Genomic DNA, 14152 nt, shown 5'->3' with positions numbered 1-14152 from the left:
AGCTGTAGTCCATGCAGTTGCAGACAGTCAGACACAACTTAGTGACTAAGCAACAACAATGGCAAGAGGAGTAGCAGTGATGACTTTAGTCATCACTAGCCTGGAACTTTCTACCTTCAGTTTTTCCAATCACTAGATGGTTTAATATTGTTACAGACCGTTTCAGAATCCCAAGCCTTGAACTAAGGAAAAGTCTGCTTTGTGACCGCAGTAACAGAACATAATGAAGTCAGGATAATCCTTAACTGTGACTCCCTGGGAATGAGAAGGAGCAGAAACTACTCACAGGCCAACATTTCACTTGTGTGACTGCCTTTTTTATGACCTGAAGCCAATTTTACTCATTTCCATTCTCCACAGCTACAGCAAACAGTATCTACTTCCCTTCATTAATGCTTGTTTAGAAAGATAGGGAAGGAGATAGGAATGGGAGAGAAGAGACAAAGGGAGGGAAGCTACAGCTTCTGAGGATCTATCTATCCATTCATCCAATCAGATGTCTGCTAAGAAGCAATGAAGACCAGGCATTTTCTAGACATGGTGAAGCCCGTTGAAAGCACACTCTGTCCAGTGTTTAGACTAAAATCCACATTATTCAGAGGAGAAATGTATGCAAACAATGTATGCACTCATCAGCACACAGCAATTTAGAAATATTAGAATGAAGCATAGTCTAATTTTTCCTACTCTAAAACTCGAGGGTTTTAAAAATAATATTGGATTGGCCAAAAAGTTCATTCAGATTCTTCCATAGCATCATGCGAGAAAACCCTAGCAAACTTTCTGGCCAACCCAATATTAACGGGTTAAGATGATCTATTTTGAATTTGTATGTATGCCCAGTTTCTGCCACCTCCTACTTTCCAGATTTTCTGCTTAAATAAGATTTGTGGCTAATTTAAGAGGAGACTGACTGCCCCATATCTAATTGCCGCAAATGTTCCTAAGTTTTTCCAGGCAATTAACAAAGTGAAATCATTAATAAACAATCAGGGAGAATACCTCAGGCTTGTGGGTGGTCACTAGACATACTCTTATCTGGTACTGTTTGACCAAGGTTATGTCAAGGTTCAATGCTGTGTCAAAGGCCTGTTGTATATTTGAGGAACTGCTGAGTTTATGCCTGTTGCTTAAAGGTGGACAAGGTTTATTCAAATGGAAATGTATCAAGTAAGAATTTTCCTGAACACAACAGAAGTATGAGCCGTGGGCATCTACCTAGGCAAGGTGTCAAGGCCTTGGGAAGACATAAAGCCCTGCTTGAGGCTAGAATCTAATGAAACTGAGCTAATGTAAGCCTACATGCATGAGAAATGAAGATTCATCTTCAGGTCATTCATCTCCAGTCTCTTTAACATGGAATTATTTTAGCTTTCTGTTTCCTAGAAGAGGAAAGGATGAAAAGTGACAAGAGAGTTGTGAGTCCTTTTTAGGCTAAGCCATTGTCTAAAGTATTAACGTTCCAAGAGCCACTCCAAAGTCAGGCTACAGTCTCTCTGTGAGGTTTATCTCACCTTATTAAGAAACCTGTCAGCGCTTGTCATTTTCTCCTGTTCAGGACCATGCGGATATAGAATGGAAATTTGCTAGAACAAAGCTTTGGATGAGTTATTTTGAAGAAGGAGGTACTCTTCCTACCCCCTTCAATGTCATCCCGAGCCCCAAGTCTCTCTGGTACCTGATCAAATGGATATGGACACACCTGTGCAAGAAAAAGATGAGAAGAAAGCCAGAAAGTTTTGGAACGATAGGGGTAAGACCACAGGCTGTTGGTATTGCTGTTTTGCGTGTGTGTGCACTTGAGTATGTTTGCATTCTTTACTGAATATGTCTGCATTTTAGCCTTTTTGTTCTCATTGGTTGCATTCAGTGAATATCTATTCCACAGTTATTGTGTCTAAGGGGCTTCCCTGGTGGCTCAGCAGTAAAGAATCTGCCTGCAATACAGGAGACACACGGACACAATCCCTGGGTCAGGGAAGATCCCCTGAGTAGGAAATGACAATCCACTCCAGTATTCTTGCCTGGGAAATCCCATGGACAGAGGAGCCTCACAGGCTACAGTCTGTGGGGTCACAAAGAGTTGGACATGACTGAGTGACTAAAAATAACAACATTATGTCTCAGAAACTGCCTGATTAACTGTGGTTCACTATGGTTTAACAAACTTGTTTCCTCCACTGAGGGTGGTCACTATTACTTTAATATGAACCACATTGTACATTTCCTAGACCCAACACTCAAGGTTCGGGAAACTAGCCCATTAATTTCTAGTTCTATTCAGAATTATAACCTCGGGTTACTTTCAGCATGACTGATTCATTGTTTGTTTCTCCGGATTGTAAGGGAATTGTCTGTTTCAATCACCTCATATTCTCACTGCCTAACAGACACCCCTGCACAGAACACAGAATGCTTGACAAAAAGTTCTCATTTCAGTGACTGAACAACTATTATAACTTAAAAATGCTGTCCCATATTCAAGCGCAGTGATTTCAGAATCTATTCAGTTGCTCAGCATTTTGCTTCCACCCCCAGTTATATTCAATACCAAGAAGCTGTGTTTGTAAAAAATATAGGACTATGCAGAGCCATGCCCCTGTTATACTGGAATATTATACTTCCTTAAGGACGTTTCTTTCATATTGGAAAGCAAGAGCTCAAACAACTCCAACAGAAAAGCCGTGGGTTTAAACTTTTCCAACCAAACCACTGACATAAGTCATTCTTCATTGCTTTCTCACTCAAGTTTCCTCATTTTCAAAGTTCTCATAGTGATGTTTTAGAAATTGATACTGTAGCATTCAATAGTCACTTGGGTATTCTCAGAGAAATTGCCTTGGAAGTATTCTAATATGCCCTTCTGTTAGAATTATCAAGTGATGTCAGTTATTTAATTAAAGAATTAACTCATTTTTAATTTTATTTAACTGAGTTTGTGACTGCTAGTTATGCCCTTAGTGATCCTTCTTACTGATGAACTTCATTGCCTACGAGGCATTGTTCTCAGCATTGAATGGTTCTTTCTCTCCTGAAAGTGGCATCGATTGTCCTGTCATCTCTAATTCTAAAGAGAAATTGACAGGCAGGGAAGTAAAGCAAACGGGTAGTTAAGAGAGGCAGTTATAGTCTTTCCTAGAAACCATCACTCCATGAACTTGGAATTTGGGCATCTGTCTGATCTTGGAAATGGAAGTCAGATTATGATGAAGACTTATCTTTCAATCCTCATACTAATTCATAGATTTTATCACTGATTTTTTAATTTTTCTCTTAAAAATAAGTTGAATTTATTGAAAAATATGGTTGTAAGATAAATATAATGATTTGGATTTAACAAGCAATTACTGTACATTTTCCACAAACCAGGAGATGAGTTAGGAATTAGAGGTATACGAAGGTATGGTTTCCATTCGAGGGCCTCGATTTTAATGTGAGAGACACAATATGAGAATATCTTACTGTAATACGTGTTACATGATGTTTTTAACATGACCGTGTAGTTATATCCAAGATGTCATGAGAACAACATGGGAAGTAAGTCATGTTTTCCCTGAGAAAAACAGAAAAAGATTTCAGAGACGCCAGACTCTGGCTGCCTCCCTTCCATGTCAAAATAGACTTGTCCTTTTTCTCATGTTATTCTTAAAATTGGTAAGAAATTGATTTAATCAGTCCTCCAAAATATATTAATTATTAGTACTACCTTATTATGCTTTCTCTCATAGCAGTATTTCAACTGAAGAAGACTTTCTGGGACCCAAAATAAAAGCCATACACAAAAGAAATTTGTCTTTAATATTTTAACTTTAGGCTATAGCAGAAGGAATCTTGGGTTTTAAGATGCCATGGAACTTGCAACAAAATACAGGGCCCTGCTCTAATATTTTAAGAGATCCATCTGTGCAGCCACCAAAATAATGGAGGACCACTCTAAGAATTTGACTTCCAGCTCTCTCTCCCGTCCCCCAGAATCCTCCCACTGTTGACATATTTTTAGGACTACATCACCATCATTTCTTAGATGCAAAGAGGAGCTTAACATTGACTTGGGCTTTCCTATGAAAGCAGTGATTCAAAAGGTAAATGGCATAAGTTAAAGAACGTTCTTCTCTATACATTCCTGGTCAGAAAAGCTCATTTCTATTTCTGTCTCTATCTCTAAATTTGAATATTTTGATCCAAGTTGATGCACAACAAGGTAATTCACAATTAATTGTGACCTCAAACCATTCTCTTTTCCCTAGCCATGTAGTTTCCTAACTTTTGGTAATGGATATCCTGTGCTTTGGGAATTTATGACAAAACTGCACCCATAATGGGAGTTGTCCCTCTTTTCTCCATTCTCATCCTGTCCTCAATCCTGCCTCTTCTCTGCTAAGCAGATGCTTTGGACAAGAACCAACCTAATCAAACTCAATGCTATACATTTACTTTTGTCTAGACTGCACTTCCAAAAGGAGAAGGACGTATCTTGGTTTTTGTACTCTTAGTTGAGTTTTATACATTTAGATATTAGATGGAAATAGATCATATGTATTATTTGTAAAGAAAACCATAAGGTAAGTAAAAATTAATAAAGTTATGATATTAATGGAGGAGTTAATGGTAAAGAGTCCACCTGCAGTGCAGGAGACCTGGGTTCCATCCGTGGGTCAGGAAGATCCCCTGAAGAAGGAAATGGCAGCCCGCTCCAGTACTCTTGCCTAGAAAATCCCATGGACAGGGGAGCCTGGTGGGCTACAGTCCATGGGGTCGCAAAGAGTCAGAAGCGACTGAGCACAGCACAGAGCTAAATGAGAAAGTAATTCCAAAAGGGAGTGCTGTGAATTCATTTCAGTTTGGTTAATCCACCTGATAGTCCATTGTGTAGACAGATGAAGAGGAGGAGATAGACACATCCATTAACTAAAAGGTGACTTTGAAGTACTGTTGGCAGTCACTTTGTGTAACAAAGCTTAGGAGATTGCTTGACATTTCATAGGGACCTTAGAAATCAATTAGCTCAACTATTTCCTTTTAGGAAAAAGAGCTCTTTTACCTTGGGCAGTGCTTTAGGTGACAGAACAGCGGGCTGAGGGGGGGGGGGGGGGGCGGTGGGGGGAATGGGTCTTAGTGTTCCTGTTCCCACAAGCTTTCCATCACCCTCTCTTGCTTTCCTGGGAACGCTGATGACCTTCCACAATACCTTCCATGCATGTCCATCTTTTGGTTTCTCTCAACAGCTTTTGCAGATCCCACCACTGTTTGTCTTTTAGATTCCCCTCTCCCAAAGCCCTTGGTTTACAAGCTGGACTATCTTCTGCTCTTATTTCTTGATTCACATTTTTGAATCAGAATTTTGAAGCTGACTGGGTGGTAGAGTTTATGCATTCTCAGAGGCATTTTCTCTAAACCGTCCCACTTGTGAGTTGCATACTCTTGTAACCAGCAGCCACCTGAATGTCACGCTACTGCTCCTTCCCTTCAGGCATGAAGCCCCTGCATGCTCTGAGGGCTACTGATTGGCCATGGTCTAGGAGTCCATCATTGGTGATCTTATCTTGTATGGCCTCTGGGTAATGCTGATATTAGACTAGCCCTGAAAACACATTAACTTTTTTTTTTTTTTTAATCTTTGGACTTCCTTTTATGGGTGACTAGGAATTCCAGGTAAATTAGCCTTTCATTTGGAATGTTTTATGGGAGAAAGCAGAAATGAAGCAGAAATGCTTCATTGAGCAACACTTTTGGGAAGCAAGCCCAGGAAGGAGAGATGCCTTGTTTCTGGGAAATCATGAAAATCCCACCAAGGAGGCAGCCTATTGAAAGTATAATCATAAATTAAACAACATTTTATAGCTTCTGGCTTTATAGTATAGGTTTTTCTCTTACCAGTCGAATTTTAACACATTTTATCAGCAAATACCCTTCTCGGTGTTAAAACACTGGTTCTCAAACTTTAGTGTGTCCTAGAATCATCAGAAATTTCCATTTTAACAAGCACTTCCAGCTTGTAACTTTAATTAGAAATTCCTGTTTAAAAAGGCACTGGCATCTAGCTCAGCTTTTTAAACTAAAAGCCATTGTTTGCACTGGTTGTCCAAGAGGTCTAGATTACTTAATTCAAGCAAAAAGATATTGGAGCAATAAGACTTCTCCAGGGTTTAATTAATATGAAACAATTTTCATGCTATAGACAGGTTTCCAAACAGAATACTTAAGTTGGCAATGTATTGAACCAAAAAAATACTAGGTCTTTTTAACCAAATCATTAAAAAATGATCTTAACCTCTTTAGTTCTGTTTCCACTTTCTCGTTTTCTCTGGGGCAGCTAGTGAGGAGAACATGAAACACCATCTCTGTTAGGGTCACTTAGCATCACTCAGCTCTGGGACTGCAGATGGTTTCCTCATGCCTGACCAGTTGCCACAGAAATATATTCAGTTAAGTCACTGCTTGGGAATCTGGACAAGTGACTAGATTAATACACGTATCATTACTAAAGGACAAAGGCTAACAGCCCTTGCTTTTCAGAACTCATTTTTTTAAAAATGAGAATCATTAAAATGTATTTCCCCTTAATCTTCATGACTTTCTGTATGCCTACCAACAAATGTTACAGATATGACCGTGTTCATCCATGGATACCTGTGAATTCCTAATCTACTGTGGTAAGATTTGCCAAGACATTTTAATTAAATGTTCTTTCCCAAGTGGGAATCTAGAGGACTGAATTTCTTCTCAGTATTTCAAGAGTGAGATCCTGAATACTTGCTGGGACAAGGCAACCTTCAGCATTTTATATCATTTGCTTTTATATGCTTAGAAAGTGTGTTTATGGAGAACAATATGTATACCCATCAGGAAATGAACCACACTGCCATCTCTACAGAGAGATCATAGCCTGCAGTGACCCCTTGCTTTTTCACTTATTTTTTTTTTTAATAAGAGTACAGACAGTTGCCCCTCTTTAGGGATTCACTGAGCAAAACAGAGAATAAAAGGCATAATTCATGGGTTTAAAATCAGTGATAGAGCCAAACTAGAGTGGGAATGAGAGAAAACAGCGCTGACAATGGACTGTAGGGAACCGAGCTTGGTGAAGCGAGCCTGACGTTCCACTGTGTGGACCCGGAGAGAAGCAGAGATAGAGAGGGAGAAAATGTTACCACGAATTCCCTCGAGCCCTTTCTTTCAGAGCTGCAAAGCTCTGCTTGCTCTAAAGCAACCTGACACTTCTGTTGAAATCAGAGTTATCTCTGGGTAGCAAAGGTTTTTTCTCACTAGCTGATCCTTTCCTTTATCACTATCTCTGTGATCCAAATACTGCCATTGTCTTGTCCTAACAAATCAGGAGGAACTTGGAAAGGAAGAGGTCTGCCAAGATGGCAGCTGGTGTGTCCTGGGCACTTGCATAGAAAGCCATCCTGCCAAGGAACAGTCACTACACCTTGCCAGACTTTGGGTAGAATTCGCCAAGAAAACTCCCATCTTAAAGTGCACATCTCTCTCGAAAATATTTTTCCTAGACATCCAGTCAAGGAAGGAAGATTCCTGATCCATCATATGGCCCATTTTTCTTATCTTCAACATAACGGCAAATCAACTTAATTTATTTTAGAAAAAGCTGCCAAATGCAATTCCACAGATTTTTCATTGTTGTTTTAGTTGTGTCCGACTCTTTTGTGACCCCATGGACTGTGGCCCGCCAGGCTCTTCTGTCCATGAAATTTCCCAGGCAAGGATACTGGAGTGGGTTGCCATTTCCTTCTCCAGGGGATCTTCCTAACCCAGGGATGGAACCCATGTCTCCCCAGTCTCCTGCACTGCAGGCGGATTCTTTACCACTGAAATTTCTCAGTAACATGGTAAACATGAACTCATTCACAGAAAATTTCTTTATTCCCAACAGGGCTACCATGCTGTCATTCTACCTAGTCATTAGTTTTCTTTTATAAAAAATAGAGAACCTTTAGTCATTGCAGATCACTTTATCAAAGTTTAACATGACTAGCTTGAAAAAAATTCACTACCTCTTACGCACTTAGGTACTTTTTAAATGAAATGTCCTTTGTTATACTGCTTTTATAAACACAAATCGGTCCATTCTACTCTTGGTCATTTCCAGTGATAATAGAGTAAATCCTTTCGAAGTTCAGCTGTACTTTACCCAACAAAGGGGTTGCAAACATGGTACTGTTGGTGGCAGCTCTATTTTATAAACATTAAATGATGTCACCAGTTTCCAAAAATTATCATTATGTTTATGGCAAAGAATGCCTACATTATGGATTGAAGTCTTGTGTCTTTGAAAATAAGATATTTGGAACTCCTAATCTCATAATAGTAATTAATGGTCAATAAGTATTGGTGAATTCATTTCTTTCATTTTGTTTTTAGTGTTCAGAAGATGGTTGACAGCATCCATTCCTATCTTCCTAGGTTACTGAAGTTCAATTGGCTGATATAATCTCACAAGACTAAAGACTGTTTTATAGTATGACCATCTAGGTGTGGAAACAGATTGGTTGGCAAAAACAATTAACTGTAAACTTGGGTTATGATATTGAATAACTCCTGATAGTTATCACAGTAAAATTTTTTTATGTTCTTTCTTTCTGCCAGACTAGTTTGCTTAAAATTCAAAAAATAATTTTTCCAGAAAAATAAATCTGGAATTATCTTTTAAAGTATGATCTTTGATCTTTTTGTATTTGTATTACAATTTCAAATTTCCTATATGAGTAAGTTTCTACAGAAGGGAAGACAGTTGTGCTCTTTTTAATATTAAAATAAGGTGAAAAGTGAAAGTCACTCAGTGGTGTTTGACTCTTTGTGACCCCATGAACTGTAGCCTACCAGATTCCTCTATCCATGAAATTCTCCAGGCCAGAACACTGGAGTGGGTAGCCTTTCCCTTCTCCAGGGGATCTTCCCAACCCAGGGATCGAACCCGTGTCTCTCTCATTGCAGGAAGATTCTTTACTATCTGAGCCACCAAGGAAGCCCAGGCATCATGATAGTTTTCACTTATTACTCATAATTCTCTGATTCTGTCATCCTTAGTTTTAGTTTTACTTTGAGAAAATTTAAAGTTAAATCATGACTTCAAACTACTTTCTGACTATTTTAATTGCCTTTTTAACGACTAAACTAGAGAAATGTTATAGAGCCCCAAGATAATAAAAATTGAGTCTGCTAAATTCTGTACTAAATTCAGTGTTTCTATTTACTTAAATCATAGAATATAATCTCCTGTACAATGTTTCCAATGAGAGTGCTAAAGAAGTTAGTGTACAGCTGCATTCACACTCAGTCTTTGTGTTCACTTATAGTCAAGGAGATCTGGAAGGCATGTTTCCTCCCAGACGTGCTTTTTTCCTTAGATTTAAGCTGATCTGTGTCTCAACAGGAGTCACATACCTCCATCTTGTGGCCCATTCATAAAGTTCCCACATTTTTTTTTGAAGATGTTCTAATTTTGTATGAAGTTCAAATTTCCTAGTCCTATCATTAATACCATAATCATTTGAAAATCTGTTTCCTAAGAGTCATGTAAAATTGAATGGTTTTCCAATCATTAGTGGCCTTTACAAAGTGAAGCATTGTCTCATCTGTTTATGAAACACAAATCCATTCTAATGGCCAACAAAAACGCCAACTTCCCCTATTTACCTTAAAGAGAGAAAAAGAGTTTCTTTTAAATTGTCTGATTTTTTTTTCTAGTATCATTTCACAGTGATGTATGCACAACTCTTTTCAAAATTCCATTTTATCAGCCTCTGATTAAGTATTTACTAGGGAACAAGATCAAAAGACTTATTTAAACCCAAGATACATTATCTCTTTTGCTTTCTCACAATTTATCAAATTCATTTCTTTGTAACAGAAGTATACTTGTTTTTACATTACTTTGGCCAGTTTTCTTCCTTAAGAATCAATGCTGATATTTGACATGCATAAAATTAAGATTGTATTAGTTTTTTTCTAGTATCTTAAGAATACTAGTGAAACCTGAAAATATATACTTTATCATTTATTATTTAACTCAATTTAAATAGACATTTTTAGTCATTAAACATCTTTCTCTGTTTTGTACTCCATAATCATTGCTCCTTGCTAACCCAAGCTCTGCTCCCAAAACATTCTGATCCCTTCAGAATGATAGCAGGGACTTACATTTATTTTAAAAAATTAATGAACCCTATCTTTGAGCAGAATCTTTCATTTTGATAAATTCAACCATCTAATTCAAACAGCAATTTCCTCTTAATGTATATCTGCTTGAAATTAAGTGTTGGGGAATTCATTGTCTAACAGTGTTTCTGATTATACACTGTATATCATGGCTAAATTCTTAATGTGACTATGTTGACCTTCAGATTGTTATAACACTACCTTTTCAGTCTATCAAATTTTAATTATTTGACATTTAATTTGTGTTTGATACCTCCAACCTGTGTCTCTTAGCATCGTTTCAAATGGAGTACACACCAACTATGATGACCTAATTCTCCTAATCTTATATTAAAAGAACAATCTTGCCATCATTGTTTAATTATTCTATATATTAAGTGCCACAGGAATTATAACCTTGCACTTTGTTGTTTTGGTTCATTCATTCTTTTGATTCGAGTACGGCTGTCTCTCTAGCTGTTGTCCCTTGCCCAGTAAAATTCCCACTTTGCAGAAATGAGGGGAATGATATCCTTAATTAAAAGAACCAGGAATTACTTTACAGAATGGTAAAATATGACTGTAACTGAAAGGTAACTGTCCCCTTCTTTTTTAGAGGCGAGCTGCTGATAATTTGAGAAGACATCACCAATATCAAGTAAGTTATTTCTATATCTTGAAACCTACACTAAAATAAAGCACAATCCCCTCCTTTGAACTGACTCTAGAGAGATCATATTTATGCACTGAAGAGCAATTCTCTCATTTTCTAATGCCTCAGGAAGTTATGCGGAACCTGGTAAAGCGATACGTTGCCGCAATGATTAGAGATGCCAAAACTGAGGAAGGTTTGACAGAGGAGAACTTTAAGGTAACCTCTTTCATCTTTGTCACTAAGAGGTGGATTCTACAGAGTGTGGAAGTAGGGCAGCCCATTTTAACTCAGAGCTGGAAATGGGGGTCGTGTGTTCCGAGCAAGCCTTTCTGTCTTCCTCTTTTCCTTTTTTTTAAATTCAAGCCCTACTGAATTTTTTTTTTTAAGTGGTAAAATTTCTTTCCAAAATACACTGCATTCAAACAGACTTAATCTGAAAGATCGAGGAGACTTATTTGGACAGAGAAAATCCTAGTGCCTTGTGGCATTCTGATTACTGATCTCAGCCACAGGTTTTTTGAAACTTTGATTTGATTTCTAACCCTGAAACATTTAGTAACCAATGGTCTGAACACAACAAAAAACCTTCTTTGTGTTCTGCACGGCTTTGCTAGAGGAAAATTTAAGGTTTGAGCTTGATTAGAGCTCACAAATGTAGTTTTTCTCCTTGAGTTGTTGTTGTTGTTTTTTAATTCTATCAGAGTCAAAAAGGTAGAATACGTGAAATACGTAGTTCTTATCTCATGGTATAAAATGCCTTTGTTACTCTGCATGGGTTGTTAGGAAGTCTCCAGACAAGAATACTGGAGTGGGTAATGATTCCCTTCTCCAGGGGATCTTCCAGACCAAGGGATAGAACCCGGGTCTCCTGCATTGCAGGCAAATTCTTTACTGTCTGAGCCACCAAGGAAGCTCCAGGGATTTTGGACAACTGACTAAAAGTCAATAAGATCTTATAGGCAAAGACAAAAGAAACATATAAAAAACCCTATAGGAGACCATGACAAAGAAAAACAGTAGGCTTGACAGGGAATAAATATAAGCAGCCAATTAGGTAAGAAGAGAGATAAATTGCAAAACAAAGCACAGGTTAAAAGTTGACTAGGATCCAAAATGTTCTGTGTAGCCACAACATCCAAATTTTGGAGTTAAATGATTCCTGACACTTAGAGTGATGGGTTGGAGGCAGGAGGCCACCCCAAAGCCCACCAGCAGGTTAGGACTGAGAATTCGGTTGTCCAAAAGGATGAAGGGATGAATCTAGGAAATGCTGTCTATTCACCAATTCCCAGGATTTAGTGGCTGACCCAGATGTTGAGAAAAAATCAGCTCAGGGTAATAAACGATTGAAAGTAACTGCCAACTCTGGGAAGGGTAGACTCCACTTTAATTATTTAGTGTCCCTGGGGACACCAAAATGTTCCAATATTAAAAATCTCGAAAAAACAAACCAACCCCTACATCCCTGAAGAGAATGTGAGATGACTTGAAAGCAGATGCATATTTTGGAGAGAAAGTATTTGAAACTGTAGTCCCAAAGAAACCCAGCATCCCCCACTACTTCAAACTGTAGTCCCCAAGAAACCCAGCATCCCCCACTACAGAGCGATGGGAAAGAAAACTCTTACCCCTTCTTTTGAATCAACCTTAGGAAGTCTCCTCCTTTCTACAGAACTGTGATAGGAGAATTAGGAGACATCAAATAGATACAAGTGCAGTGGAGAGAACTGACCGTTCTAAATGGAACCACAGCCGAGGGGACTCCTAGCTCTCAGAAATGAGTGAAGACGTGTCGGATCCATATGTGAAATGAGCAAATAACAGCTTCCTGGCTGCCGTCTATGGGGTCGCACAGAGTCGGACACGACTGAAGCGACTTAGCAGCAGCAGCAGAAACGTTTATTTGTTTAGGTCACGAACTAATTTCCTCATTTTCCTTTTCACTTAGGAACTCAAGCAAGACATTTCTAGCTTCCGCTTTGAAGTCCTGGGGTTATTAAGAGGAAGCAAACTCTCCACGGTCCAGTCTGCCCAGGGCACGAAGGAGTCTTCTAACTCCGCAGACTCGGATGAAAAGAGTGATAACGAGGGTAGCAGCAAGGACAAGAAAAAGAACTTCAGCCTCTTCGACCTGACCACCCTCATTCACCCGCGGTCGGCGGCAATTGCCGCCGAACGACACACCATCAGCAACGGCTCCGCCCTCGTGGTGCAGGAGCCCCCGAGGGAGAAGCAGAGAAAAGTGAATTTTGTGACGGATATCAGACACTTTGGGTTGTTTCACAGACGATCGAAACAACACGCCGCCGCCGAGCAAAACGCAAACCAGATCTTCTCCGTTTCAGAAGGGGTGGCCCGTCAACAAGCTGAAGGACCCCTGGAGAGGAGCATCCAGCTGGAGTCCCGAGCTCTAGCTTCACGGGGTGACTTGAACATCCCGGGGCTCAGCGAACAGTGTATATTGGTAGATCATCGAGAAAGAAATACAGACTCCCTGGGTGTACAGGTGAGCAAGAGAGTGTGTTCATTCAAGTCAGAGAAGGTGGTGGTGGAGGACACGGTTCCCATCATACCAAAGGAGAAGAAACACGCGAAAGAGGAGGACTCGAGTGTAGACTATGATGCAAACCTCACAGACACCGTCACCCACGAAGACTATGTGACCACAAGGTTGTGATACTTGACCCGAGAAAGCGTTTCTCATCCGTAACACACATTTTCCATAGTGAGCTGGGTGGTGGGGGGAGATGTTTATCAGTGAATTAGCCAATGCTAACTTCCACTTTACAGCATTTATCAACTGGGGCATATTAACCGTGTCATGTTTAAATAAGGCAAAGGCTATCCCAAACCCTTGTTTTGTTACCCGCTTTTGCTTTCACAATTTGTTTTACAATTTTTGTTGTTGTTGTTGTTAATAAATAAATCCACCTTGTATTCTTGCACTGTTGCGATAACCCACAGGAAATTTTTAGCTCTTTTTCAATTTAAACAAAAGCAACTTACTACAGGTGGTAGTTGACTCCTATAATAGGATATTTTTATATGCAAAAAAAAATGTAGCTGAAATAGTAGAGCTTTTCATAATTTTTCAGGGTCCCTAGAGATGGTTACTCATCAAGGACTTTTCACCAAGCCAGAAAGTTTGGCTTTAAAACACAAATATTATCCAATTATTTCTTAAGAACATGTAAATATCATGCATAGTTTAAGTAAACAAGTCTCCTCATGGAATCAAGATCGAGCTCTTAAAATGAAAGTCAGGTATACGTTCTAGAGTTTTACGGTGTCCAGTTTTTGCTCTCAGTAAGTAAAAGAAATGTTTGTCCTTAATACATG

At 39.0% G+C, this 14152-nt stretch overlaps 1 protein-coding gene across 2 annotated transcripts in view; it reads left to right on the top strand.

The window, feature by feature from the left end:
* Nucleotides 1-13770, top strand: part of TRPC4 (transient receptor potential cation channel subfamily C member 4) — a 211806-nt gene extending 198036 nt beyond the window's left edge. For both annotated transcript variants that reach the window (XM_018056677.1, XM_018056676.1), the window contains exons 8-11: nt 1559-1753; nt 10775-10816; nt 10940-11029; nt 12762-13770. In XM_018056677.1, coding sequence (XP_017912166.1) covers nt 1559-1753; nt 10775-10816; nt 10940-11029; nt 12762-13490 — 1056 coding nt within the window. In that variant the 3' untranslated portion in view covers nt 13491-13770. The remainder of the gene's footprint in view (nt 1-1558; nt 1754-10774; nt 10817-10939; nt 11030-12761) is intronic.

The sequence above is a fragment of the Capra hircus genome, chromosome 12 (genome assembly GCF_001704415.2).
Source record: "Capra hircus breed San Clemente chromosome 12, ASM170441v1, whole genome shotgun sequence".
NCBI lineage: Eukaryota > Metazoa > Chordata > Mammalia > Artiodactyla > Bovidae > Capra > Capra hircus.
The sequence above is the reverse complement of the archived record's forward strand: the minus strand, read 5'-3'. Positions and strand labels throughout refer to the sequence as shown.